The sequence below is a fragment of the Anser cygnoides genome, chromosome 7, assembly GCF_040182565.1.
Source record: "Anser cygnoides isolate HZ-2024a breed goose chromosome 7, Taihu_goose_T2T_genome, whole genome shotgun sequence".
Lineage (NCBI taxonomy): Eukaryota > Metazoa > Chordata > Aves > Anseriformes > Anatidae > Anser > Anser cygnoides.
The window spans coordinates 35,525,241-35,551,177 of NC_089879.1; the positions used below are offsets into that span (position 1 = coordinate 35,525,241).

General features: G+C 38.2%; 1 protein-coding gene across 29 annotated transcripts in view; it reads left to right on the plus strand.

Moving 5' to 3' along the window:
* KCNMA1 (potassium calcium-activated channel subfamily M alpha 1) overlaps positions 1-25,937 on the plus strand; it is a 475,240-nt gene that overhangs the window by 430,963 nt on the left and 18,340 nt on the right. For 20 of the 29 annotated variants that reach the window (XM_067000549.1, XM_067000564.1, XM_048060169.2 and 17 more), the window contains 2 exons: positions 16,354-16,467; positions 19,725-19,855. In XM_067000549.1, the coding sequence (XP_066856650.1) occupies positions 16,354-16,467; positions 19,725-19,855 (245 nt within the window). Of the gene's footprint in view, positions 1-16,353; positions 16,468-17,185; positions 17,270-19,724; positions 19,856-25,937 lie in introns of all 29 variants that reach the window. The other 9 variants (XM_067000548.1, XM_067000550.1, XM_048060181.2 and 6 more) reach the window with 1 other exon arrangement.

The window sequence follows — 25,937 nt, forward strand, 5'->3', positions numbered from 1 at the left end:
TCAAATACATCAGGATGATCATTTTGTCAGGATTGGTAGGTTAGTGCAGGGATTACACCTGGTAAGGATAGTCTTATGTTTTGTGTTCCTGAGTGCTCCACGTATTTTTGCTAGCATCAGTTTGTGTAAATATTCTTTTGTGTAGACAAACAAAATTCATAATCTGATTATTAAAAAAAATGTATTTAGTTGGTTGTTATTGTTTAACCAACTGATTTTTTGGAATGTTTGTTGTAGTTCTGTTTCATTATTAGCTTTCAAAACTTCATCCTAGGTAATGAAGTTAATAACTGAAAAATGAGATAAGGGTTTCCTAACTTCCCACCACGGGTCCCACATCATAATTTGCACACCAAAATAAATAAATAAATAAATAAAAATAATAATAAAAATAAATAATTTTTTTAAGATGAGGTCACTGTGATAAATAACTCAGTATTACCTTTTGGCATCATACACATCATTTCTTATCCTCCTGAACCAGATGGATCAACTGATAGCTGTTATTTATTTGATGATAGCACATTGGGGCTCTGGATGGGATTAAGAGCTTGTTGTCATAGTCCCGATATATACAAGGATAAAATATGGCCTTTGCCCTGGCAAGTTTATAGTCTGATGCTTTGTTGTTCAAAAATGTAAGTTATGTGCCTAATGTTATACAGGTTAATAAATCTCTTTGACTTCAATGAAACTATCCACCTGTGTAAAGTTAGATTATGTGCAAGATTGTGACTTAAATAAACTAAAGAGGCTAGATGGGAGAGAGGCTGTTCACTTAACTTTGTTTCAGGGGCTATAGAAGCCATCTATGTTAGGAGTCATTCCCTTCTGTCAAACAGGACACAGCCAGCCTTCCAGCCCTCACAAGACCCCCTTGAGAGAAAAGTTCCCACACAGCACCATTTGCATTTCTTGTATTTTCCTTGTAGCTGGATGCTAGCATTAACTGCTGGAACCTGAACACATGGAGAAGGGTTTTCTGTCTCTCTCAGAGTTCTGCTAGGTGGAGAGAAAAACTGCTTTAAAAAAAAAAAAAAAAAAAGAGTTCTGTGATTCTAGTGCTTATGAACTAAAAATGTGTTGGTGAACGGTTGGAGAGAGACATTTCTTTGATGCAATTTCCTTGTATTTGAGAAATGCTGCAAGGTCCTAGCTCAAATACCATCAAACTTTCACAATTGCTTGTTCCTCCTCTGCTTTCAAGATACCTTCTGCTTCAGCCAGAGAAAGATAAAACTGGGCAAAAGAGGTAGATAGCACCGTATATCAAGCACGTGATTTCACACATACTATAAATATATTTAACCATCCCAAGACTGATATAAATCCACGGTGACTCTATTTTATTTTTATTTGCTGTTCAACATCTTGAAAGCAAACCCCCTATTATGAAGGTGTACTGTTTTGTGCATTTCTGATGCTGAGGAATAAAAAAACCTGCTCTTTTTATGAGCATTAATTATACACCAGGCAAGGAAGCAATTGCCTCTATGTTATGAAATATTAAATCAAAATGCTTCCTGTTCCCAGATGTCCCAGAGATAAATACAGCAGTATTTTGAAGCCCCACTTGGAGCTGTTTTGCCTGCAAATTTATAGTTTTGTCTCCATTTTCAGAAAACCCTGTTTTATGTGAAGTATAGCACTCTTGGTAGTTTTTAAGGAGCAAACTCCTCTGGAGTTGCCTATGTAGGCAACAACTCTTATGTAGATTGCACACAAGGGATCTGAAGTTGAAAGGCTCCTTTAAGATGACAAATGGGTTGAAAGTGTTATTGTCTTTGATTGCATGCCTTACATCATCTGTATGTAGGAATAAGAGAGCTATACTTTATCTTTAGCCATTTTATAAATATTTAAGTCCTTTTAGTTGCCTAAAGATATTAAAGCATATTTTACAGTAGTTGGAATATAAATATTATATATAGCACAAGATACCAAAGTAGTTTAATGAATTCATAATTTTCTGTTCACTTTTATTGGAATGTGTTTTATGTTCCAAAACTTCCATTTAAAGAATAAGAGACCATTCTGCTCCCTGACGAGATGTAAACCAATAGTGAATGTCATCAAGGTTGCTTGAAATGTTGGTATGGACTTTTAATTACTAGGAGGAAAGGTAACGTGGACATTTGGCTGTACTACTCCAATCTCTGCGTTTAACAGAAAAATGTCTTTTTGAAAAAAAACATTTGTTTTTTAAGTCTTCAAGAAACTACAAGGTCTTTTGCTGCTCTGCCTCTTTGTGTTTTAAACAGTCTTAATAGCAGAAGGAGATACATATCTAGATCCAAGTATGCAAGAGTAAATTTTTGAAAAGTAAAAGGTTAGTTTCTAAAATAACCAACCATAAAGTCTTGTGATAGTAAGAACATATCTATATTTCTGTATTTCTAGGGCTCTTGAATACAAAGGTGTGTTGAGGTTATAATTGTTAATCTTTCAAATTCCCATCAAATATATGAAAAAATGTTTTTTAATATTTCAGAGAGTTTCACTAGATCTCAGTAGGAGTCCGTGCTGGGTAATGCTTGTTAATTACCCTCAACAGAAGTAGACACACAATGCTGGTAAATTACCTGACCCTTTGCATTTTAATGAGACAACAAGGATCTCATGAAGTGATGTTGTTTCAGTGGTTAATGGTGTCAGCAATGTTGTAATTGTAGGCTGAGGCACATTAGCTGAACAACCACATGTAGGAAGGGCTTCTCTCAACAGGCCCTTTGGAGAATAGAACAGGGTATTATCATTAAGCCTATGTCATTTGCATGCTGCTAATCACTTACTTTATTATCTTGTGTATCCATTGTCTTTCTTTAATTGCTCTTTAAATTAAAATTAAAAATAGTTCCAATGCCCATGATAGTTGTGATAGCATCCTGATTATGAAGATAACCTCAAGAAAATGGAACATATAGATAATATATGACAGGATTAGTAGATAGTTTGAAAGTTATATACCATAACAGGCAGCCTCTTGAGCACTATTCCACTATCTTTCTTTTCTTTTGTATGTATTGTTTGTTTAATAGATGGTTATTTATATGCATAAAGGTTGTACTTTTTGTAAAAGGACATACATGACTTCAGAGATCAATGTCACTGCTTTTGTCTTTAATGTGGAAGAGATGCAAAGCGTCCATATCCAGTAGATTCCACTGGAGCTAGTAAGGCTCCGGGAGAAAGCAAGATTTTAGGTCTAGCCAATTAAATCCTGGTCTGTGATATCCATTGTAGAAGTGTAGAAGTTAACACTCACTACTAAGTTGGAGAGCTGCCAGTAAACTTTGACAGCATTAAGGTAAAGCTAAATGAATAGTTCTTTTATCAGAACATATTTGATCCTGAAGTTTGACATGGGTAAATTGGAGGCATCCCAGCCTTTCCAAAATAGGCACTCTCTAAAAACTTGGTAGCTTCTGGTTGCCTACAACATCCAAAGCTTTCAGCATCCTCAGAGTTGGGTATGCAGGCTGTGTTGAGGCACTCCCTTCACTTGGGTCTCGATACCTGCTGTGCTCCTTATGCTGTATTTTTACAGCTTTTGTTTTTACTATCCGAACAAATCAAACCCAGAAAAGTAAAGCCATGAACTTTACAAAGGGCATAGTAGTCTTTGTTATTGAAGGAAGAAGGGTAAGCTTTGGTCTTGTCTAGGTATTGTGACTTAATTTTATTCAACAGGACAAGATTAATAAAATAGAATTTCTATGCTGACTTAATTGGATACAAGAGTAAGATAATATCTAGTTTAGGTAATGTCCTAAGAATACATGATCTTTTGCAAACATTCGTTAGAGTTCTAATGTATATCCTATGAGCGTATGGTTGAGACTGCACTCTTCGTATTGATTTGAGGACTGGTTTTGTTCAACTTTAAATTTTGAATACTATAATACTAATACAGGAGTATGAGTACTGGTTAGTATTGGAAGATGAACTATCTCAACGTTGTAAATATATATTTTCTGTTTGACTTTACAGAGTTTTCCTAAAATACAGTGGCAGAACTATAACTCTGTAATGAGATGTCTTTATAGGACTTTTTATTTCTGGTAAATTTATGGCAGTTTTCTTGTTCCTTGACTAATTCTCCAAATGAGGGCAAAGATAGAATGCCGTTTTTGAAAGAATGTATCCTCAAACCAAAAAAAAAAAAGGGGGGGGGGGGGGGGGGGGAGGGAGGGGAGGAAAAAAAAAAAAAAGAGAGATTTCTCTGAAATTAGACAGTGTCATATAGGTGCTGGAAAAATATGTGGAATTGTTTCTTCCTTTTATTGAGGACAGATGGATTAGATTGATAATGCTACAAGTATATGAGGTATTCTTATGAACAAACATTCAATTACTGACAAGAAGAAGCTTGCTCAAAAACAGTTTACGCCATAACCAAAAATAAATGCAGAAAAGGTATGTGCACGACTTTGTTTAGGATATTAAGCTGTATATTTAGAAATAATATCTGTTAAAAAGCCACAGTAATTTGCATTTTTTTCCTCTTCTAACTGTTCCTGTATGAAGATATCTTTCTAGAATGGTAACTTAAAACTTTTCCGAAATAATTTCACATATATATATATATAAATATATGTATATGTATATTTATATGTACATGACACTATTAAATTTATTTATCTAATCTGTTTTAATTATTTAATTTATCTAAATGTATTTATCTAATCTGTGTTAAGTCTACTTTAAATAATGCTTTGGGGATCTCTTTCCTAGAAGACAAATATCAGAAAGATTTTCCCATGTAATTCCAATTTATCAACCTAGCTATTTCTAGCGTGTGCCTAAGAACTCACATGTTCAGACACTATTATATGCTACTTCACTTCCTTGTCTGCCCCTTGTTACCAAATCTTCTTTAGAGTTCATAAAACCAGTATTATGCTGGGAAGGGATTTGCCACAGAATCATGGAAAAGGATTCCTGGAATTATAGCAGTCATTCAAACACAGACTTGAAGCCATATTTGCAACTTTCTCTTAGCCAGAAATGTGGCATGTGAAGTACTGCTTCCATTCTCAACCCCGCTTGATTATTTTTAGTGTCCAGCACCTACAGTAACTTTACTGAAAACTGATCAGAATCACAGGCTTTTTGTTTTTAGATTCCATTATTAGATGTTGATGAGCCTAAATTCATGAAAGGGAAGAAATGTCCTCTTTTTTTTTTTTTTTTTTTGGTCAAAGAGTAGAAACCTCTCTTGCAATCTAGAAAAGACCTATGGAAGTTCTTTCCAGGTGTTCATGAGAGTACAGCCAGGGGAGGCAGGGGAGCAGCAGAGCCTTCCCAAGCATTTCCTCCAGGAGTAGTATTCTGTCAATTCTCAGCTCTATAGGACTCTCCTCATATGAGTCCAAGCACGAGATATCCTTTGTTTACTAGTGGAATGTTTGTCAGGATAGATAAGGAAGGGAAGTCCTTATGCAAGGTATCTTGTAATACACATTTCAGTATAGTTTCCTTGCAAGAGAGGAAACTGATTCCACATTATTAAGCTTACTTAGATGTTTGTCCTTTATGGTCATGTACTTTGTGATTTCAAATGTAAACAGGTAATTCATTTTTCTGTTATAATGCAGTTTAGAGGAAGACCTTAATATATATCTGCAGGTTTAAATTTCAGACTGGCCCCACCACAAACCACAGATGCCAACTTTTTGAATTATTTCTCACTTCTGTCTGATGAAAAAAATCACGTCAACGTGAATATTTATTAGAAGCAAATAACAAGATATAGATGTTCAAAAGCGTTCAAAACCCCTACAGGAAAGGATGGCTGTTTCTACTGATATTTGTAGTAATGAAATTCCAATATGAAAGCAAAGAATTTTTATTGATCTGTCTAGCTTTACAGTAAATAATATTGTGTAGGAAATTTTAAGTGATTATGGAGATGTGTATAGAGTATTTAAGTGCTGTTTAAGTACTTACAGAGATTATGCCATTTGTAAGTGGCATAAACAGTAATATATAGATGAATGAGTGACAATAAACAGTCAATATAAGGCTGAAAACTAAAAAACAGCTTGATGTAAATTTTCAGTGTAATTGTACTGTATACTGGATAGCATGCCACACATGTAATGGTTGCCACTTGATTTTTCACTACCTAAAGAATATCACATAACATTTTACTGGTGCCTTTGTCTTGATCATCTGAGTTTCTAGTAAAAATGGGTTTTGGATCCCATATAAATAATATAGAAGCAGAGCTGGTGTAGAGAAACTTCCGCTGGTGCTTTTTTTTAAAATGGACAAAGATATTTGAACCAAGTGAGACAAGCAAAAGTCTTAAGGTTTTTAACAAAAACTCTAATAAAATAATGTGAGTAACACGTGTAACTCTGTCATGATAATAAATTACTTTTCTTTCTACGATTAATATTCAGAGAAAAGGGGAAAAACTGTGAGCCAAAACAGTGCAAAGGTAACAACTGAAAGTTCATTTTTTACCTAAGAGTAGACAGTATCTCAATGGTTTTCTGTATACTTTTTTTTTTTTTTTCCTACATATATGTGTATATATTAGCAAATTATTTATTTATTTAAACTGGTGACTATGTGCTTTGGATACTCTTTCCCTCACAATGGCCATAAGAGGTGTAGGTTGCATCTGGCTTTTTGATTCTGGAGCCTGTACTGACCAAAGCAGAGATTCAGACTGGGTACCACCAGTAGTATCACTGTTATTTGTCAGGCAGGCGTGTCAACATAACTTTAGGAAATATGTGTAGCTAATCTGGTGGTGCTAATATACCCTTCAAGAATATGCAATTAGAGAACTACCTCAAATTCTTCCTGAATCCATATCTCTGCAATTTCTATTCAATTTTTTTTTTGTATGTGAGGGGAAAAAAAAAAAAAAAAAGAAAAGAAGGGGAGAGAGAGAGAGAGAGAGAAGTAGAAAGAAATGGAGATCATTATTGTCCGTATATTCCTGACCAGAGTCAAAATAGAATGTGGTATTCTGTATATATGACATACAAAACAGGGATAATTTCTTGAGCTAATCAGAGTATAAGGCTGGGTTGATATGTTAGCTGTTCTTGTGAACTTCAGTATCAGAGGGTTGACATTTGTTTTCATGGAAGTACTTTCTGGAGGTACTTTATTGTACATGACAGGGTTGGTCCTCATACAGGCCAGTTAGACTGATAATTCTACAGAACAAATAATTTTGCTGTTGGAATGATGCATTTTGAAAATATTCTACAATCCTTAAAATGCTATTTCCTTATTCCCATGTCAAATTGGGCACCATGTGTTATTTTCAGGGTTGAGATTAAACTGTAGTAGGGATGTAGGATGCCCCCTGTTGGATCAAGAGGGTTCTATTTCAAGTATACAAATGCTCCTTAGGCAATTATCATTCTCCACAGTGTTTATTGAACCCTGGGGAGAGTGACATTTCTCTGGAAAAGCTGGTTGAGGTAGTGTTATGCAGACTTGATATTTGTTTTCATATATGACAAGTCTTTAAAAGAGATGTTACTCTGAAGTCGTATGCATAATAGAAGGCAAAACTTGAGCGACAAAGAGTTGACTGATTTTTTTCCAGCACTGAAGTAGTCCAGTGTGGAGTTCTGGTAAAAAAATTGGCTTGTGGAGAATCTTTGTTTTAGTATGCTGAAAGTGTGAAGACAGGAAGGAAATTCTCTGCTAAAATATGTAAAATATATGCTAATATATTTTTCTGTTAACATATAATTCTCTATTAATTTAATTGATATCTATTAATGTATGTTAATATTTCTGTTAATATATTTAAAAATATATTCATGCCAAAACACAAAACATATGATCCTTTATTCCAAGCATTCAATCAAACCCTACAAATTCAATCTGTTGGAATCACCTGCATACTGTCACTTGACTGTGTGCTTTTATGACATCCAGGCCACTAAAGAGCTAAAGAGTGGTGACAGGCTATGGTGAAATGTGGCAGGACTGGACATGGGCACAAAATGCTCCCTAGTTGGCAGTCTTTGCCTAGAGTTGCTTTTTTACAAAATGGAGTAAAACTGGAGAACTTTCAGATACTTGTAAAGAGATTAAACTACAGGAAATGTGCAGTAAGCCTGTGGAGCATACCTGCCATATAAATTAGAGGTGGTCTTGATCTGAATCCAGCCTGTCTCAGCACTCAGCTCTGGGAATCCAGTTCAGATTCCTTTGATAAAATGAGGCCTTAGCCGTTACAGTTAAATCTTTTCCCCAAGACAGCCTTGAATGTGGGATTTTAGTTTTGACCCAGCCTATAGAGAACATAATGACATTTTACCATAGGTTTCCAGCTCAGTTCCAGCTTGAGTAATTTACAAGTCTGCTGGCACAGTTTAGCCCACACAGACCATGAAGTCAACCGTAAGTAAATCCAAGTTGATGTAAAAACAATATTGCTAGAATAGTGACAGATGCTGATTATCAAAAAAATGTCTGTTTAAGCATTTTGTATGGATCCATTTCCTCACTGCATACACCTGAAAATTTTGTAGAAGTTTCTAAGTAATTGTACTTAGAGATGTGGAATTTTCTTAACCTCATCTGCTAAAGAAATTGCAGGAATACATACTGCAAAAAATGACTGCTGTGGTTATTACTGTCACAGCTCAGGGGAGCTATTCAGATGCCTCATTTATTGGAGCTTAATAGATTAAAAGTCCAAATTGAGTCTCATGATATAAACCTAATCACATTCTAATCTGCATAATTTTCCCATAAGCAGCAATGGGAAATCTGTTTAATTTATGTTTCAGCAGTTGCCAATCATGCGGTGGACAGCATTGTTATTTTTATTTATTAAAATATTTTTATTGATTTCTGTCTGTAACATCCAGCTTTGCTCTTCCTTATTTGACTAGGAAAAATTTACTTTATTTGATATAATGACATAATGTAGAGTTTCAACTAACATGCCTGTATGTAATTGTTAACGTTAAGCTTTCCATTTTCTTTGCATTTACTGAATACCTGTCTCTGTGAACTAGATAATATAGCTTAATTTATTTAATACGTTTTATTCACCATATTTATTTATGTTTGCCTGAGGTCTAGATATGTGTAGGTGATTAATGAGTAAACCGAGAAGGATTTGGCTTCGTTATATAGCAAAATCTTCTAGCTGCAAACCTGTGCTGTACTTTGATGCTACCAACCTTATACTGTAGAATTATGTGGTATAGAAACCTATCAAATGGCAAATGGAGAGTAAGAACAATTCAAAAAATGTACACCTTGAACATTTAAGTTATAAGTAAAGTAGGTAAAAAAGCCAGAATTATATTTTCTGATGATGTTATGAATTTAAGGACATTCCATAGTAAGTGAAGCGTTCTGGATAGTTGCTGATCCAAAAATCCTGAAAGAACAAGTGTTACTCTTTCTTCTTCCTCTTGACAAATACGTCTTTATTTCTGTTGATTCTTCCAGAACAAAATTTGAAAAAGCACAGAGTATATCAAGAGAATATCACGGCTATGCTTTGCAAAGCAGTGGTAAAGACCATTTGTTTTGGTAATTTTGAGTTGTGTAAGCTTGTGATGAAACTGGGCAGAGCTATGGTCTGGGTAATTACCATGTGAGATTTTTTGTAAAAATGCATTAGTCTCAGAAGGCCTTCATCTGAATTTTTGTGTGTGTTCCATAGTGAAATTCAAAATGAGACTCATACTGGGAAAGGACTCATGTATGGCTGTGAATGAAAGGCTCAAAGTTATATAGGATTCTGTGCTATGATTAAAATATAGCTCTAATTCTAACATGTTATTCTGTTCACAACGGAAAACAGAAACAATGTGGTATCATTCAGTCCTAGACCTCAAAATGATGAAAATCAAGCCTTCTCCTAGTCTTTGATTTTACAGCTGAATTCTGCCTCAGAAGAGCAGTGCTAGAACCCGTAAACCTATAAAATCTTTACAGTTTTATGTGGGACCACTTACACACCCTGGGAGAACAAAGACCAGTGTTACCCCGTGCTTTCCTAAGAACTTTGATTGGGACATTTTCACTATGAGCATTCTGTAATTTAACAGTACGGGAAAGAACTGATATCAGAGAAGAGCACTTTCCTGGGAGGAAGATGAACAGCTTTTTCTCTATAAGGGTGTTTCTCAGCTTTCAGTGCCTCAGGGGTTGTTCCAGTCCCAGATCATTGGAGGCTTGTTACAATTGAAACCGGTATCCTTCTTCACCCTCCACTGTCTGTAGCGTGGCCTGTGTTTGGGCCCAGGCAGGTAAGAGAGCATCTCTGAAGATGTTGCAGTCTCTAAGAGAGCTGGGAGCATACAGTCACATCTGCTCTCCCACTTTCCTCGTCTCTTCAAGAACTTTAGAGATAACCTCCAAGAGATTTTTATATCTTCAGGCACAAATGACAGCAAAAGTCAGAACTGAAATCAGAATTTAGGATATCCAGGGTCTAAGGCCAAACTACAACTCTCTGACTGAGATCGCATGGGATACTGATGCTAGAATTGTTTCTAAATTGAATGGTGGTAACAGATTCCCATGAATGTCAGCAGCTCTTTATCTGCATGACTGCTGCTGAACTTTCCAGGTGTACCCCAGTGGCTGTACTTTGGAGACTAACAGGTATAGTCTATCATTACTTTGAATGCAATGGAATATTAATGGACATTGTCAGCAAATGGTAGCAACGGGATATAGCTGTGAGGTCCTTTTGTAAGTGAATTATTTCTTTTTGTCTGGCTCTGCCTAATGAAAATCCTTGTCTTATATTCCTGTGCAATAACTTGGCAGGGATGTGTTTGGTAGTTCACCACCTGCGTGCTACTCAAAATATGAATGGCACTTCATCATTTTCAGATGAGCCAGAGCTAGTTCATAGCATGTATGCTTTATAAATTATATTTTTGTGGACTGTAGTGCTTACTGTACCCAATGAATCACATGGCACCTTTTCCTAGGATAGCATTAATTGAAATGCATTATCAATTTAAATGGCACTTTAATGACAGGATCACAGCCTTTAGATCTGCCAGGTGGGTCTTCAGTTTGGTAAACTGCATTCTGGTTACACAGAGTTCCAGTTTAGGAAAACATGCATGTTTGGAAAGGGATGGGAAGCAAAGGAGGAAGGGGCAAGAGGCCGTAAAGGATATTCTGTGACCCTCTTCAATGGAAGATTTTTTTTAGAATTTAAAATAAAAATTTGGTTTGGGAATATGCCCATCTGGGTGTCAGTGAAGTCAGTGGAACACAAATGGCGTACATCCATCCAAGAGCCAAAATTGTCTCAACCTCAAAACCCCAGCAAGCCTTTACTGGTGTATCAGCCAAGTAAAAGGATATATCTACTGCTACATAGAGCAGGTCTTCCTGCAGTTCTCAGGACTTTACTCAGTCAAGTGAACTGCACAGAAACAAAGGAAAAGCAGTTTCCGGCCAGCAAAATCAGCAGATCATGTGGCCATCGGGCCAGTTGCTCCAAACAAGGCATAAGCAGAGCAAACATTATTGTCAGTGCTTTCAGTCAGCAGAAGTCACTGTTAAGCCATGCCAGCATTTCATAATTTCAAATTTAATCACAGTGCCACTGTGGCTCCCAGAGTACCTGTATGTTCCTGCTAAGCCAGTATTATAGCTCCCCTGAGAGTGCCAGGGCCTGGTTCATCAGGCGCAGGTCTCGCAGAAGCCCTGTACTGCTCATGTGTTTGAAGGTGGAATTAACGGAGACAAGGAGGGGTCAGGGCTGACAGGCCCTGCCAAGCTCCAAGCACGGCAGCACTTGTATCCACAGCAACTCTTGGAAACAGGAGGTTACCTCACTGAGAGGAGGTTTTCCAGGGGTTTTCCTTCCGCAAAACACAGAATGTCTTAAAGAGACAGGGTGTTGTCTCTAATGCAACTGTTTGGTTAGGCCACCCACTTTAGCAGTAGCATCCCAGAGGGAGTTGAGAAATATTTCTTTGCACAGAACCAAGGTGTGGAACCAGCTGCTTTCCACAGAGGCTGCAGGAGGCTCAGACTGCTTCAGTGTAGGTAAAGGATTTGGGGCACAGAAGTCCCAGCCTCCCAACATGGAAGGCCGCTGCTGAGAAAGAAGCAGGGACTGCTGGTCCTCATTGACACTGAGCATGTAAGGAGCCCGGGTTCTGTGTTCTTCTCAGAGATGTGATATAGTTAATCCACTGTTTGGCAGCATCTTCTTTCAGAGAAAGACAGGGACTTGCTACATCCTGCTGAAGTCTAAGCCGTTTCCTCCCTTGGAGGTTATGGCTATTAGCACTATTGCCAGCTGTGGAGGCATGACCCCAGCTGTCCTTCCTCAGAAGCCCCTCGCTGCCATTGTATTTCCTTAGTGTGCTCAACCTTTAAGAGGCCACATGAATTTTACTCTAGAGGTTGATGCTGTTAAGCAATTGTAGCTGCAACCCCCTTGGTTGTTTGTTGAGCAAGGAGACACTGTGGTTATAAGAAGATCACAACTATCAGCCCTGTTTTACCATTTTTATGAGCATTAGTGGAACAAGGTTTGGGGACTGAAGGAGAAAATGGAATATGAAAAGGAAAATGAAAAGAGGCTGTGAGGAAAGCATGTCATTTCTAAATGAATGCTCTCTGCAGAGGAATTGAATCTTTTCACAGCTGAAAATGGATCTTAAATCTGATGCCTTAGCTTGTTTCAGCTTCTGTAATGAAATAGAGTTTTCCTAATACCCTGTGACCTGAATTTCTCCCTGCTTTATGGGTGCTATTCCTTGATGTACAAACCTGTATTTTCTCAAGTCAGCATTTGATGATGGATGTCAAAATACAGGTCATGTATTATGCATATAGTATTACCGATTTAAGGTGTTTACTTGTCAAGTTGAAGAAATTCAAAAATGTCACATTCACTGAATTTGCACAGCTGTCACTTGTAGTTTTTCATGCCTTTAAATGAAAGTTGTGATAAAGCAGGTTAGTTTTCCTGCACTTTTTTTTTTTTCCTGCTAAAGGAAAAAAAAAATAGAAAGGCTATCTATGGAATTTACATTTTAAGCTGGGAGCAGGAGTGTGGCCTGAAGGTCGATGATGCCTTTTGCCTCCAAGCATAGGCACAACAAATCTCCAAGAATTCCAATTCTTCTTTTTCTCAAAATATTCCAATATTTTTATATTATTCAAAAGCAGATTTTTAGAGGTGTCTTCACCAGGCAGGGAAATTAAAATAAAATAGCAGACATTTCTTACATCTCCCCAGACCATAGAATGAAAAATATTAAGGCGTGAGTCTGTGTTTCACTCAAGGAGAAAACAAAATCCCTTTAACATGCTTCCTGCATTTCAGACTGAATGCACTGGGTATGCAGTGTGCAATTATAGAGCTCCTGACAGCCTGTGTCTAACAGAAATGACACTTTTACCTCAATCTTCTAACACCATCATAGGAAGACAAATATTTGAAGGGTTAGAGAGAGGTGTCTGCAAATAGCCACCTATGGAGAGTGTATGTGTGTGTGCGCGCAGTTGTGTGCGCCTGTGTGCACATTGCAGCAGTGGCAGGGCAAGAAAGGTTTACGCATTTAGGGGCAGGTGTGCCAACTTTCCTCAATTTGCTTTTAGCTGATAGGGGAAATGCTTATGTGCTTATTCCATCTGAAGAGCCTGCTTTACTGAAAGCTGTTTTAGGGAGAGAGAGATGGGGAGAGAAGAGCCCTTGGGAAAAGGAGAAAAGCAGGGTCTCTAGGGATGCTCCCAGCAGTACAACCCTAGGCTGCTTGGGAGCAAGAATAGCTTTCTCTCATATGAGTGCCAAAAGTCTTGCTGTTGCCATTTTTGACTTGTAATTCTCCAGACAACCTGGTCAGTCCTGCCACTGTAACAGTTCAAGTAGTCCACAGCTACTTGAACTTTTTTAATACAGTGTCACAAAGGCCTTGTTGTGCTTTTCCTGTAGTGCAATAGAACGCAAAACTTAGACATAGGAGCCTGCTGCAGAAGGAGGTCTCACATTATCTACCTGTCCTCAGATAGCATTCCCTTCCTTTGGGGCCCCACTTTAATTTTGTTCTGCTGTTGTGGGAGTGTCACAGTTACCTCTGACCTGTGAAGTGGCTCCTGGAAAATCTCCATTAGACTCAGTTTGTGAGTGTGAGGAATCCTAGGCTCTGTCATGCAGCAGTATGGAATCCAAGAATCAAAATGGCTATCAGTTCCGGTGCCAGACACAAGGAAATGTCTGCAAAACAATACCAGTTGGAAATGCAAACCACTGTTACCATGCTGGTCTCACTGAAATAGTTTCAGTGCAATGACTGGTATTAAATGACCAACTGTTCATGTAGCCAACATTTCTGATTGTCTCTAAGAAATCTGCAGTCAAATGATTTTCTGTGCACCGATAATATGATATAGAAGTGCTTTGCTGTCTTAGGTTTGCCTGTGGCAATGCTTTTATCTTGCAAGACTGCTGAAGATACCACATTCACCTCTTTTCTCTTAAGGAACTCCTTTACAGACTTTTCACTCCCTTATCCTAATGTGTATAGCTTTTCATGATAGAAGGAAATTCGTACTGCCACCTTTTGGAGGGCTCAGTAAGTATCTCTTATCAATGATTCTAGTTTTATTAGTTATCTATTCTACATTTGATATAGAAAAAACCTAGGGAGAAGTGAAATGAATGACACATAAGAATTAAAATCCCATTACATCAAGAAGTCCAGGTTGAGTGGTCAAAATTTCTGGGACAGTTTGGCAGCAAAGGTAATCATCACTGGAAAAGAACCAAAAAGTCCTCGCAACAACCATATAGAACCAGTACCACATGTTAAAAACTACAGTGTAGTTCAGATTTCCTACTTCATAAATTAGTCCTATAGCTGAAGAAAGTAAAGTAGATAATATCACGTCATCTCATTCCGAATTTAATATCAGATGAATGCACCAATGAGTTAAACTCAGGAAAATGGTTTCCACACTGCAAGAAAATAACAAAGTTACATCAGGAATGAATTTGGCTGTGATTAATTCAGAATTGGCATATAAAGAAATCAAAAGTATTTCAGATCAGTAATGAGAGCCGGTCAGAAATCTGGTCCTGGATGTCCAGTGTGAGGTTAAAGAACTCAGGCCCAAATTAGGAAAAAAAAAGTTTTCTCACAAATGGGTATTTTGAAGGGAGTTTGGGTCAGTCGTGTTCCAAATGACAAATATTTCCTTAAAAATATCGCCTTGATAGTGGTCCTAAATGAAATCCTAAAGTCAAACGCTGGCTTCACCATCACTTCAGCAGTGATGATGTTAAATGAACATTCCCATGCTTTCTACAACTGCAATAAACAAGGGAGATGGAATGCATGCTAGGCTAGCTGTTGCATGAGGTTTTGTATAACTACCTGTCTTCCACCACCGACAATCAAACTCCAAAAAGCTTTGCCTGGGTATTCTTTTAGTTAAAAAAGAAAAAGAAAATAAAAGCAAAAATGCTAATTGTCAAGGGATTCATTTCCAACCATGCAGAGAATCAGGCTGAAAACACAATCTTTGTTAGAGGTGAACCTTGCTGCTCTCCAGCTCTTTTCTTTCTTTGAGTGCCAGCTGATGCGTTTCCTCTTCCACCTTTGTTTCCCATACATCCTCAAAGATGTAAGTCTTGTTCGAGTTTCTTTTCACGTGTCCCTGTTAAACATTCTTTGAAAATCTTTGTCCTTCTTTACTCTTTGTTTGTTTGTTTTTCTGTAAGAATGGGCCCTTTCATCACAGTATTCCTATAACTGGGGTTCCCCATAAAAATGCAGGGTATGGAAGGTACGTCTGAAACGCAAAAAAAACTTTGTCTGCGTTGTACTGCTCCTGGAAAATGACAAATCCTAAATCCTGCATGTTGATCAAACATCAGACTAACTAATAGAAGCTTACAACAGGATAATGGAAGTTTCTTGTGGTTGTACTACTGTGTACAAACAGTACTCTTTATAGTGGTAATTGAGGTTTAAGGAAAGACACCTGTTTAAGGGTTATTTGAAACACTAAAATAAGCCTAGATAAAGCCAAAGTCCTTTTGTATATTTATTGCTTTTATTCCTACTTAGGCAAGCACAACATTTAGCTACCAAATAACCTACTTTCTAAATGACTTGTATATTTCTGAAGGATTATGCTTTTAAGAAATAATTTGTGAAATCAAGTCAATTTTTAAAAAAGAAAGGCAGATGTTTTTACTGTACCTTTCCCAAAAAAAAAATGGTTAGGAAATTCCCTGCTGATTGTCTCTTTTTTTTTTTTAATTTCTGTCCGTATATCTTTCTACAGCCTAAATAAACTTTTTACATACAGAATCTCCTGTCTAAAATTTCTTCATGTTATTTTGTTTTATTTATTTGTCAGGCTTTACACCCCCTGGGATGGATAGGTCATCTCCAGACAACAGTCCGGTCCATGGCCTGTTACGTCAACCTTCCATTACAACAGGCGCCAACATCCCTATTATAACAGAGCTAGGTAAGAGAAGCTAACATTTATCCGTTCGTGTACTCTTCCCTGTCTGTTTCCCCACCTCCCTTCTTACGCGACTGCATAAGAAAATTACCTAAACTGTATCTTCTACTGCCATGTTTTCTCCTCTGATAACTATTGTGAATTACTCCCTCTAAAGAAAGATTAGTAACCGTTGTTTCAGTTTATGTGTAAAACTGAATTATATTTCTCTCTTTCCTTTGGGTTTTCTCAATTTTCCTAAATAAACACTATCAGACAAGATGCTTTTTACATAGTGTAACAAATAAACAGGGTTCTTTGGGATAAGGTTAGGAAAAGAAAAAAAAAAAAAAAGAAGCACTGTAAGTATGAGCAGACATTTCCTGTGCATTTAATCAATAGTAAGAGGCCATTGGTTTATTTCTTCATGGTCCAGAACTGTTTAATCATGTGTAACCAACTCTGTATAACAGTATGAGAAATTTTACCCCTGAGAATATGATGATGCTAGGTAACCAGGCTCTGATTTCCACTCTGGCTGTGGGTATTTATGTTGTCAAGTGGTGTGATGTGAAGTGCAGAAGCTGGTCTGTTTTTTTCATGGCAAATACAAACTTGATTTGTGGTCCTTTGTCCTTTTATTTTCTTTTTCAGTTTTATTTTTTAGAGCCTTACCTGTCTTTTTCCCTTACTTTATTCTCTTTCTGTACTTTCTTTCCCCCCTAAATACTTTACCTATTAGCTAAGCCTGGCAAACTTCTGCCTTTGGTTTCAATCAGTCAGGAAAAAAACAGTGGAACCCACATTCTAATGATAACTGAACTGGGTAAGAAGTGCCTTTTTCCTTCACATCACTGTCTTATTTTCCACTGTTGTTGTTCTTACTGTCATCAGCTTTTTCTTTATTTATCTGGCTGTATCAGAGGGGCTACCCTCATGGCACTGCTTTGAATGTGTTTTATTTGTGGTTCTGGTTGAAATTGACTGTCTCGTTCTGGCCTTTCTTAATGATTTTTTTTTCATGCAGCATCAGTAAACCTTTGATCACACTCGTCTGACCTGCCGGCTGTTTTCATAGCATCTTCTCACCAATTCATTTTCTCTGACCTGGATTCCCATTTCCCGGGCCCTCCCCCACCAAGTTTTCTCTCCTTTTCTCTCCTTCTTTTTCTCCGTTTGTTATTTCAGCCTATTGTCAATTTGGTGGACATGCCCTAGCAGTTCTCACAGGAAGTCAAAGAAGAAGTAAAGAAACCAGGAAAGAAACCCCAGTATCACACTTTCCCTCCAGCTATTTGTTTATTTGGGGGAGCAGGCCATCTCTCAGAAGCTCGGATTTTGAAGCTGCAAAAAAGCATCCAAGCTTCTGTGTTGTTCCCTCTCAGTAAAGAGAGATCTCAGAAGCTTTTTCAAGCAGTGTTTGATTAGCATTTCCTATGGCGCAGCACCACACATTCAAGCCTAACTCACGTAGCCTGAAGACCTTTCATAGCAATCATAGCAGCTAACTTGCATCAGGCAGATAAAGATATCGAGGATGAAGCTCTACTCGCAGGATTCACATTAGATTTGTAGTACTGTGGAAACTGACACCACGCACGGCTAGCAAGTGCGTGTCAAAGTCAGGTGTTAGTCTGCCAGATGTAAGTGGAAAAAGAATGCTACTGTCAATAGCGCCTGCTCTCAGCTAGCAAATTAAACTAGGGCACAAGCTCTTCAAAAAGTACATTTTGAAACGATACGTCAGGCTTTCAAATACTATTTTGTTCAAGATCCCAGAGGATAAATTGATAGCCATTGTACAAAGAAAGGAGTAGCATAGGTATCGGTGTTTGCTAGGGTGAAAATCTTCCAACTCAGAGAGCAGAACACTTCTCCATTTAAAACGCTGAGGTGTCATGCTCACATGGTTACATCTGGGAGTGGGAAGGCAGGGTTTTTAAATCCTACCTCAGCTCTGGTCCTGACTTGGTGTATGATCATGGCCAAGTACTATCTCAGCAGTGCTCTAGAAGGAGTATAGCAATGCTCACCTCTTTCTGAAAGATGTAGCGAGGTTTTCTCTGTAATTATTTGTGTTCTGTAAGCTAAGCACGGCAAGTGCAATAGTATATACAGGTTGAAAAAGGATTGGGTGGAAAATGAAACTATACACGAAGGAAGATCAGAATAGCAGGCAGAATGGCTAAAACTAAAGAGTTCAGAGCCAGAATCTGATAACGTTAACAGCAGCTCTCATGTTGATTTCCAAGCTCCCTGTGTTGGCTCAGCAGATGGGCTCACACAAGGAATAGGGACATAGTCAAAGAGCGCAGTAGCAAATGCCAAAAAAAAGTTTGTAATTTCCTTTCCTTGCAAGGGAATTTGAATCAGTTTGTCATTTACTAAGGTAAATTGTATTGCAATAGCACTACTAAGCAATCAGTGCTTTCATGCCAGAGGAGGACTAATATGGAAATGAAATATGCAATGAAATACGAATCACTCAATAAACTGATCTCAGGGAAACAACTATTTTTAGTGGCATGAGGTGGAAGTAGAGAGCCTAACTGTGACAATGAAATGCCAAAGAAAGACTGAATGACAAATGTGACTTTGTTTGGGCTTTTCTTTAAAGCAGCCCGATATAGATCCTTTTTCACACTGGCTAAGACAAAGGTTGTGGAAGCGAGGTTAGGGAGACAAATACGTGAGAAAGGCGATGCTGCAAGAGAACAGCTGGAGTATTGCTCATTCATTCAGACAGATGCCCGTTGAAGGGACAATGTATCCTCTTTTGAGCTGTAAGTGCATTAATACCACTCCAGCAAGAATCACAGCAGCACATCGAACGGATGCCTGTGGGCTAGATCAGAGTTTTATGGGCAGCCTCGATTTTACAAAGGGGTTCAGACTTGCTGTCTTTTGATAACATTCCACTACACATGCATACAACCCTAGCCACTGTACCCGACCAACACCAAGATTGTTTCAATATATAAAAGAGCCCTGTGGATCTCATGTGGAGTGCAGGCAGGCGGTGCCAAGAAACTACTTTTACGGCTAAGGGAGTCACCTATGAAGAGCAAGAGAGTCACCTCTTATGAGCAGGATTCTGACCCAAAGATTTTTAAATGCACATTTTCACATCCATCCTGATTTTAATTTCAGTGATGTCAAAGACACAAGTCTGTGTTTCCAGACATATGCCGTTTCTTTTTCTTTCTGACTGTGTAAAATGTGAGGTCACATGCTGGAGATGCAGAAGCACCTTATGATTTTATTATTATTATCGTTTTCAGTAAATGATTCAAACGTTCAGTTCTTGGACCAAGATGATGACGACGATCCAGACACAGAACTGTATCTCACGCAGCCCTTTGCATGTGGAACCGCATTTGCTGTCAGTGTGCTGGACTCTCTCATGAGCGCAGTAAGCAAACCAAACCTTTTTTCATTCTCCTCCATCAGACTTATTGTGAAAGAGTATGAAAGTGCAATCCCTGTTCCGCAGGTAGTTAGGAAAAGATACTTTTTTCCTAGATGTCAAGAGAATTCCGGAGCATAAGCAAGGGTTTTTTTCAGTTGGATCCAGAGACCCTTAAGCAGCTGAGATATCCAGGACCACCACGAATCCACGATTTTTAAAAGCAGAGTCTCATGTCCAGCCTGAAGGCTCATAGTGTCCAAACAATATTGTATCTCCCTTCTGAAACCCAGACCCAAATTCAGTGTTAGTCTCTGTGCTCACTGTTCATGTCCGACAGCGTCAACCGTGTTTTAAGCTTGTAATTGGGAACAATTCTGTGAGTGCTGAGGAGCACTGATAGAACCATATGAAAGCTAATGTACACATCAAGTGAACTGTATTTATGTGAAGAGAGGTCATACTCTTTTTTCACGAGCAGCCTGGTGAATCCAACTATAAATTCATGCCACCAACTACAGATGGTGGCCTTTGGTTATGTCTACAGTAGGGTTTTGTTTTGTAGCCATAGTACAGTTTCAAATCAAACGTCTCAGTCATGCTCCTGTTCACCCTCCCCTGCTTCATATTGGCTACGTTTTCAGAACAGTTTTGCTCCATGCAGGCTGCACTTCTTTCAGAGGAACCCTAAGCTCTGCTAAACATAGCAAGGGTGTAGCCTTTTGAAAATTCGAGCGTAAGCTTTCAGAGCTCCCCCTGGAATATAGTTCCATGGTGCTGGAAATCAACTGTTGTAAAACCCACATGATATTGGAAAAGAGCAAACGGGTTTCTTTTAAGGAGCCAAGACTGACCTTCACCTAAAATCAGAATGAAGCTTTCTGCCTGTAAGGAAAAATCACATTGATCTTTATTATTTGATATTTTATTCACATTTCATATTTATGTACCTATATTTCAAATTTTTATTCTCTGCTATATTCCTCCTATGATCCATCCACAGCCGAGTAGTATCAGTCAACAGTGACAACATTTTATTCTAAAGCAGCCTAGGAATTTGCAATAAGCTCAGAAAATACCTTGTTAAAAAGTTATTGGCTATGTTTTGCAGACTTGACAAATTCAGAAAGCCTAAGCAAACACACCTAAACGCTATACCTTCTCTAATTAAAATCTCTAGGAATAAAATATTTAGCATTTTCACATTGTAAATGGCAGTAATTTAACAGGAAAGTTCCAACTTTTATACTGAGAACTGTTCACCTACTCACATTATTCGAAGCAATGTCCCCGAATGAATCTCTCTGCAGGCCATTTCCAGAGTCCTGGAAGAAGCTGGGTTAATTTTTCTGATCACTGCTGACATTTCCACAAAAAGACAGCAAAATGTTGTGTACACCATTGCTTTCTTGTGCAAACACACATAATGTAGATAATAGAGAGTCAGTAAGGAACGTATAGAACAATACTCTGTAGAAATTTCTACCTGGAACTCATCACATGATCCTCACAAGATTTTTAGTTATTGCCATCTTTCATTCACGTTTAGATTTTGACAACACGTCCCTCCATTTCTGTAATTCCTTTCTTCAACAGAGACCTTTTCCATACAATGGCACAGCTAAGTGGTCATGTTATATGTAGCGTGAAGCCAGAGAAGCGTGATAACAGGAATTGAAAATTCCAACCAAGAAAGAAAAAATATCAAGAAGACAAGTTAAGGATCAGCCACTTAGAATTGGTCACTGTTCCATCTTTTGTTTCACCACATTGCTGATTTGTGGCAGTGTTATTTTCTCTTTCGTTCCTCAAAGGCCTAGTAAAGAGTTGGAAATGTAAAAATCTTCCTAACCCTCCAGAAAGTGTAAGATATGTGAGATGGTTTCCCTTTACTGTCCTTATTCTCATGGGAAGGATGTATGCTTCTTTCAACAGTTCTCCAAGGAAAGGAGCATTTCTCACGCAAACTAATTTACCTGCACTGTATTATCCCTGGTTTTCTAGAGTGCGCTCAGTTTTGGGGTCCATCATCTATATAGTGTGCCTAACTTCAACCCAGTAATGGCACACCAAACCCCAAATCCTATAAACTGTGAGATGTGCAGTTGTACATTCATCCTATTAGTTGCAGTCTGCAATGCAACTAGGTGGAATTCTGTCAGAAGAAAATTAATCACATTCTGCAGGCCTTTCCCAATTCATTTTGGGACAAGAAAATAGTTCACTACTCAGTCCACTTAGTGACTGAGTTTTATTGTTTCCTAATTTTTATAGCAAAGTTCCAATTTATGATCTCTGTCGATATCTCAGGAATGGCACTTCCTCATGTGTGCTAAAATACAAATGCACACTGCGTGAACTGCTTCAATAAGAATGAATCGCTTCTTACAGAAGTGGAGTTTTGCAGAAAAACAGGTGTCAGAAAGAGTAGAAAATAGAATAAGAGTAGACAGTGGCATACTACCCATTCATACAGTAGTCTTTCCAACATCCAGGCGATTTGAAACTTGAAGGAAGCTTATATGTAGAAAAAGAGGGACAAAATATGTATTGCACAGTAATCCTTTTCTATGAAGTGTCTATGCAGAGTTGTATCCTCAAATCACATTGCCAAGTATAATGTGTTGTTTAAAGTATTCAGTTATGGAATACCAATTCAACAGTATTAATCAGTGTTGAAAAAGTATTGTAGTATATGTAACTTTATTAATATAGGAATAGTGATTTAAACCCTACTCGCAAATCCCAGAAAACCTGTGGTCACTTACTGAATCAACTCTGAATGCTCGAAGTCATTACTTTTGTGTTATTGTTATTCCTGTACTTGATAGTATTAGACATTTGAAATTTGAAATTGTCTGATATTTTCCTAGATCAAAGGTAAAATGCGTAATTAAGCGTACTTCTCAAAAGGCCGCTTACAGGCTATCTACAGTTTGTCCTCTGCAGCAAAGGCAGAGTATCGCAAAGCCTCTGATTCACACTGTGGCAGTTTGAAGATCATTGCTCAGAAGAGAGTAATGAGCTCAGAAACTGCACTGCCTTCTGATGACTTGGTAACAGTCATCGCTCCAGGCTTTAGCTGAAGTGCCTGATTGTACTCTGTGTGAAGAAGACCACATGTGTGGTTCAAGTTTCAAGTGTAGCAGTGGCTATTGTTAAAGCACACCAGCTAGTCATTGTTATGTCTGTGAAGAGACATCTGCAGACATCAGAGACTTGAGCGATATAGTAATATTGGTTTTGTCATAACATATGCAAAAACAGGGAAGGAATATTTGTAGTCAGACTCAAGGTGGGGCCAGTCCTGGAAAGCAAAGTACATTTTCTTCACCAAAGTGATAACCAGGGGATTAGAAGCATCTTTTAGACAATGTGGAAGTTGTTGTAAAGAGATTGTTTTCATCTAAACAAAACTTACATGACATAAGAGAAGCAAGGTGTTTGGTTTTCTGAGAAGGACTTTGTCCTTTTCTGGGTGATGTTGCGACAGTTATTTCAGAAAATCCAGTGCATGTGAGCAAACCAGTTTTATCAACACGCAGTACTTTCAAAGGCTTGCAAATCTGGCCTGAGAGCCAAAGCTTGCCTGTGTCTCCCTTTGGTGCCTAACCTAGGAAAACCAGAGAAGCTCTGGCAGGTTGGCATTCCTGTCATACACGCGGGCATTAGACCAGATAGCATCTCTGTTTCTCCCTTCCGATCTCCAGAACCAGACAGTAAAATTTAACAGCTGATATCCTAGAATGTATGTCCTTGTGCTAGATCTTCAGGTCTAGGCTTTTCTTTTATAACACAAAATCCTATTTCTCCATATAAGCAAAAGCAGCAGAGTGGAAGAAAGGGAAACAGGTAAAAGCAACTTTTCAGTACATCCTGTATTCAATAGTTCTTCCCTCTTCAGAGTTCCTACAGTCTTATGTAGGAAGAAAATAAACTGGTGTAATCTATTATATGGGTATTGTGAAACACAAGACTCTTTTTGCGCGAGTCTGTTCAGGTGATTAGCAAACAGCATCATTTACCACAAAGTGCTTCAAACTTCTTTATATCTCGGACACTATTTTGAGAAGCAGTACACTGTCAAACACCATAAAACCCTTTTGTTTTTTTCTGCTCTTTATTCTGTCCTAAAGAACTGTTTAGTAACTGTTTAGTAACTGTTTAGTAAGTTACTGGTGTTAGCTCAGTCGTTCCCCATGTTTGGATATACGTTATCCATTCATCAGAATTCCTCCAACTGCAAAATAAAAGGGAGTTAAAACAATTGCATGAAAGAGATGGTAAAAAACAGCACGCAGTAGAGGAGGGGCCTTCCTAGAAGAAATCCATATTAAAAAACACCCTAGCAAACATTTAAAAAAATGGTGATATGACTTGGAAAATGACAATTTTAGAGTAATTATAAATGAAAAGTGCTATTAAAGTTAAAGCAATGTTATTAAAAGATGTGCTAATTTTCAGTTAAATTTTCTGTAAAAGACCAATTAGTTTAAGAGGCTTGACAGCATTAACTGCAAAACATAAGCGCTCTAGTAATTATACTTTAAAAAATGATTGAACAAACAGGAAAGTGTCCCCGAAACATCAGAAAGAGCCACACAACAATTCGGACACATAGGCTAGGTGGCAGTGCTACCTCAGATATCTATGCCAGGATTTGCTTGCTGTTTACCCAGTTCTAGTGTCTATCATGCATTTCATTTTTTATTTTATCAAGCTGGTACCTATGTCATATTCGCATTGCAGACGCTGATTATAATGACACTATACAGATGTTCATTGTGGGGTACAGATAATGGCAGCCGCAAACAAGTCTGTCTTCAGCTCTGATTTTACAGCCAAGAAAAGGAAATCACTGCCATTACTGGAGAGTGCCGTGTTACTTTAAGCACAGCAGCACCTTTCCAAAGTCATTCTGTGGATTGCTTCCTTACAAGTACTGGCATATCCAGGCCATGTACCCTCCCACAGAGCAAGTACAAGATCACTCTCAAATTAATTTCAGTGTATTATTATTCCAAAGGAAATGGATATCAGCTAGTTCAGCTTTTCAGTGTTCTCCAGCTCCAAACTGGCAAGAGGCAGTGAAAGGAGTCTGATTGTTGTCACAATTGAAAGCAGGGGTGGATGGGTTTTTCCTGAGGAGCAGTAAATATTAGTACAGGAGGAAGCAACCCTATTTAGCAAAAGATGCCAAGAGACCACTTCCTCCTCACCCATCCTTTCTTGGTAACGTCTGGGCATTTTCCGGTCAGTTGCAACGCCAACACAGTCCATCCTGAAAGCTGTAATCTTTTCACTCATTGATGGCAAACAAACAAAACCATCATTTGGCTGCACTCATCCATCTGATTAAATGGTGGCATCCACATCAGTCAGGCGAGAAACCCAAAGGAAGCCATTGTTCCAAGAGAAATGGTGTCTCCTTTGCTAATAAGTGTCGTAGCTTTGCCTCAACATTTTTCTAGCAGTGGGAGGCCCTTCTCGGGTGACAGCATTCAGTTGCATTGACAATAGACCTGATTCGTTTCTCATTTGCATCAGTTTCATAGTAGTGTATGGCTCCCAGAGTTACTCCTGGTTGGCATATTCTGACATAAGTCAGAACTGGGCCTATTTTTGTCCTAAGTGGGTTGCGGCGGTGGGGAGGGGGGGGGTGTTCAATTTTATTTTATGTTGTTTTAGTTTATTTTATTGGTGCCAGTAAGTTTGTGACTGGTGCCTGACCTGATAAGTTGTTGTACCACTGCTTTCATTTACAAGTTTAATATGAGATCTATAATAAACTGAGTAATACAGCCCCAGTATAATGTGGAGTGGGAAGTGTTGCCAAAAAGGGCACCTGTGAATCCCACCTCAGTGACATTGAGGAACAAGTAATTAATTGAAGAATAAACAGTCACACCAGGTTGTCTGGTCTCTCACCTATTAAACGTCATATAATCACTCCAGACTTACAGTCTCACAAGGGGTCACAATGATTTTTCCATATGTTTAGAAAGGTTTGAATTACACTTGAATGGTTACACAGCCCATCCACATATGTAAGAGCTGTTTAGAGAATAGCTGTTGTTCTAGACCGATT